Source organism: Muscardinus avellanarius, assembly GCF_963383645.1.
Source record: "Muscardinus avellanarius genome assembly, chromosome: 7".
Lineage (NCBI taxonomy): Eukaryota > Metazoa > Chordata > Mammalia > Rodentia > Gliridae > Muscardinus > Muscardinus avellanarius.
In genome coordinates this window covers 29,658,247-29,670,063 of record NC_137793.1, presented here as the reverse complement: position 1 = coordinate 29,670,063, position 11,817 = coordinate 29,658,247, and the positions used below count along the sequence as shown (strand labels likewise).

The 11,817-nt window shown below is 39.3% G+C and overlaps 1 protein-coding gene across 1 annotated transcript in view; it reads left to right on the top strand.

Annotated features, from left to right (window-relative positions):
- Nucleotides 1–677: 677 nt before the first annotated feature.
- PPP2R2B (protein phosphatase 2 regulatory subunit Bbeta) overlaps nt 678–11,817 on the top strand; it is a gene marked incomplete at both ends in the record, with an annotated part of 520,202 nt that continues 509,062 nt past the window's right edge. The window contains one exon of the mRNA XM_080698198.1: nt 678–727. Within this exon, the coding sequence (XP_080554324.1) occupies nt 678–727 (50 nt within the window). The remainder of the gene's footprint in view (nt 728–11,817) is intronic.

The window sequence follows — 11,817 nt, the reverse complement described above, 5'->3', positions numbered from 1 at the left end:
TCCCCAGCCCTGTGTCAGCACCCCACACCCAGCCCTGCCCCCACCCGCAGCCTTTTTTTTTTTTTTTCTCTTTCCCTTGCTTTCCAATCAACTCTCACTTTGGCAAGTGGTCAAAAAGTGAACAAGAGAGAGGGAAGTTCTCTGGGTGTCTGACCCCTTACTGGCCATTCAATCATGCAAGTTGCATAACTCGGTTAAAAAAAAAAAAAAGTTGCCTTTCTTTTCCTCTCCCCCTCTAATGAAGTGCTTCTTTCGCTTCCCCACTACCAGGGAAGGAAAACAATCGAAAGCATTAGTATTCCTGTGAAAAGGGCCAGTCACACAGGGTGAGACTGCAGGCCCTTCGTAACTGCTGAAGGATGCTGCCAGGGCCCGAGAAGGGACGAACTCCAATTGCTCCAGTTCAAACTAGCCCTGGCAGGGGCAGAGTGAAGAGACAGAACAGCGATTCACAGCAGGACCTGGTACTTGCAGATCGACGGCTCTCCCGGGACGTGTTAGGATCCCTTCTGGAGAAGATGATACCTGGTGTGCAAGTCTCCTTTCAGAAATACATAGGTTACGCCATGTGTTTCTTTTCTTGTTGGCCCTATTAAGAACAACTGGGTGCTCTTACCTAACCTGAAGTGTCTCCTCCTGTTGCTTTCAGGAATCGGGATGCTCACCCAGGACACGTTATGGTGCTTCAGCCAAGTGAAAGGCACTATCGAGATTGGAACCACAGAAGGTAGGAGACAGCAACCCTGACCCTTTGCCTTCCTTGCTAGTGGGGGAGAGGTTTGCGCTGGATTCAGATTTGAAAGCTTTCATCTGTGCTTTTTCAATTCAGGTCTCTACATATCCCAGAAGAGTATTCTGAGCTAAAAATGGATTTGGTCATTTCTTTCTCCTCTTTTCTTTTGCTGGTGAGGTTTATTATATCCCCACCAAAGAGGCAGCACTGAAATGGATTTTCAGGGAAATAAATAGGTTTGCAGAGACTGAGACTAAACTAGGCAAACCTTGCTTCAGGATGGCCTGTCAAAACTATAGAATTCTGACTCCAAATGTCCCATGACTGTCAGCCATTAATCTCTCTTCCCCTCTGTGTTGAGTTGATTACACAGGAAGATTGTAGACTTCAAGTCCAGTCGTTTGAACTGTGGGAACACTGAGCCCCGATACCAATATATAATTGCCTTTCGGGTTCACAGATTTTCTCACTTCAGAGTCCTTTACCTGGAATAATGCATTAGTCAGTCTCCCCTGGAAAACACTTGTTTTTAATTCTCTTCATTTTATTCCCTCATAAGCCTGGGCTTGGGGACCTCTATGACTCTCTCTAAGGATGTCTGTGTTTCAAAACAGCTGAGTGATTAAAAATTGGGAAAAACTAGAATCATACTTTGGGGTATTTTAAATCAAGACTTAGCTGCTCTAGCAAGATGCAGTAAGGCTTGCCTGAAATAAATTTGACTGCACTGATGGTAGGGATAGATGTGATCTAACCCCGGTGTATGCTCATTTTAATAAGGGAGAGTGAAGAGTTGAACTTTAATAGGGAACCTAATATGCATAAATCCATGTGGACTCTGGGCCATTCTATAGCATTTTAATACTGAATAAAGAACAATTTGGGTAAAATATATTAAAAAGGTAGTTTATTTGTAATTTTGCTATCCTTTATTTATAGATCCAGTCTAATGGTGGCCAGTCTAAAGCCAAATAATCTATGTTTTAAGAGCAGGGAGAAACACACTGAAATAAATTAATAAATCTATAAAGTTATACTTCTATATAGCATCTTCTAGTTTTATGGGGTTTTCCTGTTGTTGCTTGTTTATTTATCTGAGATACTAGGGGCAATCTACTTCTGAGCTACACTCCCAGCCTTTTAAAATTTTTAGTTTAAGACAGTGTCTCACTAAAGTTGCCCAGGCTGACCTTGAACTTCAGATCCTCCTGCCTCAGTCTTCTGAGTACTGGGATTACAGGTGCAGACCACTATTCCTGGCATATCTTCTGTTTTTCAGATGCATTTTCAAATGAAGCCTTATTGGGGAAGAGAGACTGGGGGAGGGAGTGAGGCTTGAGAAAGAAAACAGTTCAGATAAAGTTATGTCTGTACATGAACGTATCACTACCAACCTCACTAACAGGTTTAGGGAGGGAGAAGGGACAAACAGGTGGGATGAGGAGGAAAATAAAGTAAGCAATGTGTGCCTGTATGAATGTATCACTTTGAATCTCACTTGGATCTATAACTACAATGCACCAATAAAATTATAAGAAAATACATTCTAAGCTGGGCATTATGGTGCACGCTTGTAATCCCAGCATTCAGGAGACTAAGACCAGAGGATCGTGGTTCGCAGACAGCCTCAGCTACTTAGTGAGGCCCTCTGCAACTTAGTGAGACCGTGTGTGTGTGTGTGTGTGTGTGTGTGTGTGTGTGTGTGTAGATAGGTAAATTTTTATAAAATACTCAATTTGTATCACTTATATTATAGAAGCAAGGCTAAGAAGATGAAATGACAAAAATATTTATACTTTAATATTTTAAATAAAAATTAATGTGAAGAATCTGTGATGAACAAGACATCGAAATACTAAAGACAGAATAAGTATTACTGACTTTTCCTTTTGAATCAGGTTCCAATATGGCTCAGCGTGACACTGTTATTATTAATTTAATGAAATGTACATTAGGTAGTAGGCGCGATTTTCTTCACATTCCAAATTATTCAATGCTATGAGTTAAGCAATAAGTATTCAGTGAGTACTTACCATATCCAGGGTGCCATTCCAGAAAGCGAGTGCTGTTAAAATAGATAAAACATAGTCCAAGCACTTAAGAAATGTATCCAGTGAGGACTGGGGTGTGGCTAAGTGGTAGAGCATTTGCCTGGCATGTGGAAGGCCCTGGGTTCAATTTCTAGCACCACAAAAAATGAAAAAGAGAAAAATAAATGTACCGCTGAAGAGGAGATAAAGTGTGCTGTGGGAGAATATCATATACGTCAGTAAATATAATGCAGCAAGGTAAAGCAAAGACAAACTGCTTTGAAAGGCCAGGTGTGGTGGTACACCCGTGTAGTCCCAGTACTTGGGAGACTGAGACAGGAGGATCACAGGTCAAAGCCAGTCTCAGCAACTTAGTGGGGCCATGTTTCAAAATAAAAAATAAAATAGGATTATGGATGTGGTTCAAAGGTATAATGCCCCTGGGTTCAGTCCCCAGTATCATAAATAATAAGTAAGTAAGTAAGTAAATAAATAAATAAATAAATAAAGTGCTTTGAATTCAAAGGAGGTAGAAACCCCACACACTGGGGAGGTAGAACAAAGTTAGACTTAATGAAGGAAAAGGCGGTTAAGATGTACCTTGAATAATTGTTGTAGTGTACCACTCATTTTTCCCTTTTCTGATTGCTGAAACAATATATTTGCAGTGTAGGAATATTTAAATGTTAACTAAAACATGTTTCAGAAAATAAATTTTATTTATAACCTCACAAACCACAGATCAATTCTGCTAAAAGTCTGTGGTATATTTTCTAACCTTTTGATTATACATATATATTTATCAGTTTGATTCAGTCAACCAACAAGTATAGGGTGCCAGATACTGATCAGTGGACTGGTCAACTTAAATCAAACAAAGTCAGTAATTTCTTTGGTTTTGTTTTTGTTTTTGTTTTTAACCAAAAAGAAGTCATAATCAAAATACTGCTTTATAAATTGATGTTTTTTACTTAGCAGTATATAGTGAATATCTTTCATATTATGAGAAGTATATATGCCCTAATTTACTTACTAAAACACTTTTCAGTACTTATAATAACAGTGTTGAAAACACCTAATAGCTAGCTCTTTGCATTTACCCAGGAAAGGCCAAGAGCACAGGTGAGCCAGGAAAAATACTTGCATCAATTCTAGCTTCTCTATTTATTGTCGTATAACAAGTTGCCTCAAATTTTTCATGATTCCATTTTCTGATATGTAAAATTGGTATAATAAAACCTATCTGAAGATCTATTTTAAACAACATAACACACAGAAAATGTTCAATAATTCACTTCAGTATGGAGCACAGAAAAGGACTCTCTGAGGAGGGGGCCCCTGAGCCATGTGGTTAAAGATGGAAATGTACCAGCATTGAAAGAACGACGCCTTGGGCATGGGAGGGAGTAATAAATGAGCATATGTGCAGGCCCAGCACCAAGACAGCCCTAGAAGAGCCTGGCGAGGCTGAAGAGGAATGAAAGGAAGAGAGGGTAAGAAGAGCGCCATCAGAGAGGGGCTTGCAGGTTTCCAGACAGCACTTGGATTTTATTTTGAGAACAGTGGACCCTCTTCCTACTGAAGGAGTTCAAAGATAAATGTATCCTGTGAAAATATGTGCTTAGTCTAAGACAATGTAGCTTTATTAGTGAAGAAAGAGCAGAAGAGATGAGAACAGGCTTCAGATAAATGTGGAGGCAATGGACTGGATATCAGGGGAGGAGGGAAGAAAGGAAGGGAGGGAGGGAGGGAGGGAGGAAGGAGAAAAAGAAGGAAGGAAAGAGCCAAGGTGGCTTCTAGGTTCTGGGTTTAAACCGCTGGGTAGCAGGTGGGTACCAGCTATTGACACTGGGACTCCTGGGAAAGAAACATTTCTGGGGAGAAAACTCATTAGCTTCCTTTTGATGTGTGTGTGTGTGTGTGTGTGTGTGTGTGTGTGTGTGTGTGTGTGTTATTGCTTTTTGGAGATTTGGGGTTTTTCGTTTGTTTGGGTTTTAATATTAGGGATTGAACCCAGGGAAAATCTACCTCTTAGCCACACCTCCAGCCCTATTCCTTATTTCAAAACAGGGTCTCCATAGGTTGCTGGCTCTCTTGCTCAGCTGCTGAGGCTGGCTGCCAATCTGCAATCTTCCTGTCTCAGCCTCCCAAGTACTGGGATTATAGGCATACACCACCATGCCCAGCTGTTTTGTTTTGCTTTGCTTGACTTGGCTTGTCTTTGTTTTGAGGCTGGAGATAGAACTCAGGGCCTCTTGAATGCTAGGTAAACAACTGAGCCACATCTTTAGCCCATGAGCTTCATTTTGAACATATCAAGTATGAAGTGACCATAAAATGCCGAGGTATAAATTTCATGAAAGAAATAATATATGGAGTTTCTCAAAGATGCACTCCAAGATGGACACAGAAGTTGGGGAGGCCTCAGCATAAAGGTGATGTCTAGAACCACTGAACTGGGTGGGTCACAGACCATGTCGACATACAGTCAATGAACAACTTGATGGCCTGAAACTTTCACTCTTTCTCATATTTGGGATGCATCTAAGCATGGTTCACACAGTTCTTGGAAGATACACCTTCAGAGTTTCTGATGCTGTGCTATTCTTGAATTTGGTCTACGTAGTATGCATGTTTCATGTAACATATGGTTTTATTTACTTGAGTTTTACACTATTTCATTATTAGGAGCAATTTGTGTGTTTGAAATTGCCCACATTGGACATTAAACAATTCTTGAGATTTGATATCTGATTCTATACATTGGAAAAAGTCAGCATTATCTGGTGGAGTTTCTGGAATTTTCTTTCAGCTACAACATATAACCATTTTATTTGGGATATGACACTTCTAAGGTTTGTTTGTTATTAATTCTGTGGTTCTTTGATGTCTGTCAATATAAGTCATTTCATTTTATTCACCAAAAATAACTGTGATATTTATTCTGTTTTGTCACATGGGGATTCACTTTTGTTTCTTCCCCTCCCTCTGAAAAGATCACTCATGTACAAAAAAAGGTGTGGCTTTCTATCAATTACGATTTCTAATAAGAGAAAAACATCAATTTGGCTGTTGATGTGAAGTCCATTTCATGCACCTTACAGCAAAAACTGGTGACTGTGAATGACTTTCTAGCAGAGAAAAGTCCTCTACAGGTAGTATTGGCAAGGATGTTTTAGGTTTTGCACTAGGATGTTTTAAGATGCTGGAGAAATCTGAGGACAGTAAAAATGATTTCTCTGTTTCCCTTCAGTAATTCTGACTTTGCTGACACTGAAAATAAAACAAAAATCCCATTGGGTTGTTTCAAAGCAATATAAAGAGTGTGACTTTCTTGTTCTACAGAACAAGTAGTCTTTCCTCGATATTTATAAAACATAAATGCATAAAATGATTATGACTTCACCCCACAGATAATAGCCTAGTCGATACAAAATAGAGCCTTTTTGGCCTCTCAACTTTCCCACTTCTGGATATACGGGGAAGTAGTGGCCTTGATAGGATCTACCTCCAAGCTACACCCCCAGCTCTACTTTGTTTTTATTCTTTTATTTTGAAACAGGATCTCACTGAGTTGCGAAGGGCCTCGATAAGTAGCTGAGGCTGTCCTCAAATTGCGATCCTCCGGTCTCTGCCTCCTGAATGCTGGGATTCCAAGCGTGTGCCACCATGCCCGGCTCAAGAATTCTTCTTTCAGGAAAAGAGTTTGTCTTTTCAGACAGAAGTTTACTGGATCAGCAGCTATTAGAAGTTACTAATTAGGTGCCCATTTGAAGTCAAGTTATCCCTAATTTTATCTTGGTTTAGATAACCACTTAGTAACTAACCATAAATAGGTCATTTAATGATCTTCCAACCTTATTGTTCATCTGAATGACGTGGGAATGACATTAAAATGCACATTTCTAGGTCCTACCTAGGAGATTCTGGTTCCACAGGTCTGGGACAGGGTCAATGAGCCTGCATATTTCACAAGCATCTCAAATAGCATAAATTGATCCAAGAGACACACTGAGAAACACAAATTCTTTTCTTACATCAGAGGGCCGCTGTGAGAGCAGAACAGATATAAGGTCTGAATGTATTTTGAGGGTTTTTAAAAGAAACCAGAATGTCACTGTGCAAGCAAGTTCTCTGCCCTAGGCACTGAAGGTAGCAAAAATCTACCCTCTGTGTGCAAGGAGGAAGTTGGGAAGCTCCACTCTGCAGCCAGTCATCTACAAAGGGATTTCCTCTGCAACCTTTTTGTATGAGGCTCCAATCTGCAGGAAGCGAAACTGGTCTGATTATGACTCTTTTGTGAGATGGAAGCACCTTTTTCTTTTTTTAAAAAAATGTTTATTGGTGATTATATTCATACATCATATTGGGGTAAAAAACTTGTGTGGACATACCTGTACACATCACTGATTTAACCCCTACTCAATTCCCACCCCATTCCTTCCCCATCCCTCCTTCCCTTGCTTGGCTTAGTGGTTGACTTCGATATGTTTAAGTACATTATGTGTTTTAGAGATTTTCCTCTTCCCCCCTCCTTTCTCCTCCTTTAGGTTGTCTTGTTTGCTCCTCTATAGGATTTCTTTTTTCATCTAGAGTTCCTCCTATGACCCATTTCTCCCTAGCTCTCACATATTAGGGAAAGCATCTGATTTCTTATTTTTTGTGACTGACTAATCTCACTTAGCATAATGTCCTCCAGTTCCATCCATTTCCCTGAAAATGATGTAATTGAATTTTTTTTGATGGCTGAGTAAAATTCCACTGTGTACATATCCCACAGTTTTGTAATCCATTCATCTGTTGATGGACATCTTGGCTGGTTCCATAGTTTGGCTATGGTGAATTGTGCAGCTATGAATATAGATACACATGCATTAGTTTGGTAGTTTGGTTTCTTTTCTTTTGGGTAGATACCCAACAGTGGTATTGCTGGATCAAATGGTAGATTTGTTCCCATTCTTCTGAGGATTCTCCATACTGTTTTCCAAAGTGGTTGCACTAATTTGCAGTCCCACCAACAATGTCTTAGAGTTCCCACTCCTCCACATCCTTGCCAGCATCTGTTGTTGTTTGTGTTTTGAATGATGGCCATTCTAGTTGGAGTTAGATGAAATCTCAGGGTAGTTTTGATTTGCATCTCTCTGATTGCCAGTGATGTTGAGCATTTTTTTCATGCATTTATTGGCCATTTGAATTTCTCCTTTTGTGAAGTGTCTATTTAGTTCATTTGCCCATTTTGTTATTGGGTGATTTGTTTTCTTAGTGTTGAGTTTCTTGAGTTCTCTGTATATTCTAGATATTAGTCCTCTATCGGAGGGGTAGGTGGCAAAAATCTTCTCCCATTCTGTTGGCTCTCGACTGAGGTTCTTGTTAGTTTCCTTTGCTGAACAGAAGCTCTTCGGTTTCATGCAATCCCACATGTTGATTCCCCTTTTAATTTGTTGTGCCTTTGGGTTCTTGTTAAGAAAGTGTTTATCTGTGCCTATGTGTTGCAGTGTTGGACCTATGCCCTATTCAAGGAGATTCAAGGTCTCTGGTTTCCAAGTTTTTGATCTACCTTGAATTGACTTTTGTACAGGGTGAGAAAGTGGGATTAATATCCAATTTTCTGCATATGGTTAACCAGTTTTGCCAACACCATTTGTTGAACAGGCTATCTTTTATCCAGTGTATGTTTTTGGCCCCTTTGTCAAAAATCAATTGGCTGAAAGTGTGTGGACTTGTTTCTGAATCTTCTATTCTGCTCCATTGGTCTATGTATCTGTTTTTTTTTTGCCAGTACCATGCTGTTGGAAGCACCTTTTTCCTCAGCTGTGATGGGGGATGTTGTGATGCAAGAAGCTTTACTGTTCTCTGTAGGTGGCTGGTGAGCTGTGCACTCACTGGGGTTAAGGGAAGCAGGATCTATGTACAATACTAATACCAAACATCCTGTTTTGTTTTGTTTTTTGTGGGTCTGGGATTGGAGCCTAGGGGCATTTTACCCCAGAGCTACACTCCCTGCCATATTTTTTATTCTTTATTTTTGAAACTAAGTTACAGAGGGCCTCACTAAGTAGCTGAGGCTGACCACAAACCATGATCCTCCAGTCAGCCTCCTGAATGCTGGGATTACTGCATTACATTTGCCACCATGTCCGGTTCCTGTTTTTTTTTTTTTTAATGCATTAGGTAATTAAATATTTCTAAGCCCAGAAATAGAAAAAGCGTCACAGCTATTCATTTTACCCCTTCCTTCATGCCAAGCACTTTTTAAACCAGTTTATTCAACAAATGCATATTTATGGAGCATCTAGTATGTGCTAGATACTAGATGGCTATGAAGATACTAGATACTAGAGGGCTATGAAGCCATTGTCATGAATGGATAAGGCCCCATTGATGTCCTCCTTTAAGAACATGTCTGCCTGTAAGGATATCAACAAGTGGTTTTCAATTATAATCCAATGTGAATCTGAAAAACTGCTAGAAAAATAGTAAATCACTCAACCTACAGAATCATAGGCAAGAAAGTAGGGAAGGCTCCCTCAGGTAACAAGGAGCCAACCTGAGACCTAAAGAAGGAATAGAAATTATCCAGGATTTTAGGTATATAGTCTCAGATTTGGCTCATTCTTTTGGAGTACTCAGCTTTCCTGACTATCATAGGAGTACGACACTCTTTTCTAATGAGATCTCTGAAAGCACTGCACTATACCTGGCCAGAGTAGAGTAATAATAATAATTCTATCTAACCAGCTTTCATAGACAACACTCTAATAATACTTGTAATTAACAATGATAAGATGTGATGTGGGTGCCAGTTTAAACCCATTTTATAGTAGAAGAAATTGAGGTTTAGAAAGTTTAACTTATTCCAGTCACACTCTTCTAGTCCAGTCTTACCTCAGAGTCAGCAGTCTACTCCTTGTGAAAGATCATTCCTAAAAAGTAACCTGGAGACACATAGGGGCCCCAGGATGTCTGCTGAATTAAGGCAGCAGCCCATCCCTTATCTGCATTTTCATTTTCCACAATTTTACTTACTTGCAGTCAGCTCAAAAATATCGAATGGAAAATTCTGGAACTTTCTAGAACAATCTATAGGTTTTCTGTTGCATGCCATTTGAATACCATGATGAAATCTCAGGTTGTCCTAGCTCATCCCATTCAGATGTCTTACCAGTCTGCCCAGCATATCCACACAATCCATGCTACCACCCATTAGTTGCTTGGCAGACATCTCAGTTATCAAATCAGCTGTCACTCCTTCCAAAAACCTCTTTTTTATTTAGTAATGACCCCAAAGCACAAGCGCAATACAAATGAGGCACCAGGGCACAGAACATAAAAGGACAGATTCATTCTGGTACTAGGCAGTGATGCTGTATAACAGGTGAGAGAAAAAAATCATAATCTATACAGGGCTGAGGAGTATCCTCAATTTCTAGCATCCCCTGGGGATATTGAAATGTGCCCCATGTAGACAAAAAGGGACTACTGTATAGCCTTCAGTAACAAACAAGCAAAAAAAAAATCAGTATTACCATTAACATAACAGTAATGAATAATTTTAGAAGAATAAAATAGCTTCAAAACCATCCATATTAGATACATAGCACTTTTCTTCTTTTAACATAGGAAGGTTATCTTATTTCTTGTAACCCATGGGAGATAACTAGAGTAGATATTGAAATCCCACATTAAAGAGATGTTAAAAGTAGATAGTAGAGACAGATAGGCGATAGATTATTCTTCCAAAAGATGAAGAGATTAAGGCAGATAGAGAAAAGTTTGGAACAGAACTTGAGGTAAGTTGTGAATGAAAGCAGATTTGTTTTAATCCTACACCAGCAATTTTTCTACTTCTCATCTTCCACTGCACAAGATGGAGTGATGGCTTTGGGGTGAAGAATATTCTTCTGAAGATATTGGCTGTGAGTTTAAGACATAGTTCACTGTCATGAAAATGTGGGCTATTGAACATGGGCAGCTTAAAATAAATTATCATCTAAGATGCTTTCAGTTGCAGCAGAAAACTATTATTAAAAATACTTGGCCGGGCATGGTGGCACACTCTTGTAATCCCCGTGCTTGGGAGGTGGAGACAGGAGGATCACGCAGGTTCGAAGCCAGCCTTGCTGGCTTAAGAGACCCTGTTTCCAAATTTTAAAAAATATAAAAATGGGCCTTGGAGTGTAGTCTGGAGGTAGAAGGGTTTTCAGGAACCCCAGTACCACAAAAAAAAAAAGTATAAAAATGGGTCTGGGAGTGTAGAAGTGTTTCCAGGAACACCAGTACCACCAAAAAAAAAAAAAAAAAAAAAAATGAAGTTAAATTAAATTAAATTTTAAAAAATACTTGGAAAAGCTAGGCATGGTAGCTCATGCTTATAATCCCAGCATTTGGGAGACTGAGACAGGAGAAGAGAAGTTTGCAGACAGCCTCAGCTACTTAGTGAATCTTTTTGCAACTCAGTGAGACCCTGTTTCAAAATAAAAAGAATAATAAATAGGGCTGGGGGTGTAGCTCAAAAGTTGAATGCCCCTGGGTTCCATTCCCAGTACCACATAAAAAATTACTTGGAAGAGTAAAAGAACAATTATCCCCCACTTAGTTTGGCAGATATTTACTAAGCACCTGCTTATTAGGGTAGGCATTGGATTCATTGAAGATTTAGTCGTGAAGGAGACAGATAATAGATATAAAGAATTAAGTAGAATTCAAAATATAGGGTAATTACTTATATAGGGTAATAAAAGTAATAGGAAGTGCAGGTATATCTTGTTCTCTTTAAAATAGGATAGCCTTATGATGTATGAATACAATGCACCAATAAAAAATTTAAAAATAATAAAATAGGATGGCTAAGACTTTATGCAAAAGATTATATTTGAGCAATAATCCAAAGAAAGCAAAGATCGTGTGGCTAACTGAGAAGGAGAATTCTAAGCAGTGATAATAACCAGTGCAAATGGTTGGAAGCAAGAGCTTCCCTCTTATGTCCCAGGACTAAACTCAAGGCAGCATGGCTGAACTGAGTGAGCAAAGGAGAAGTTATGAAAGATGGAGAGA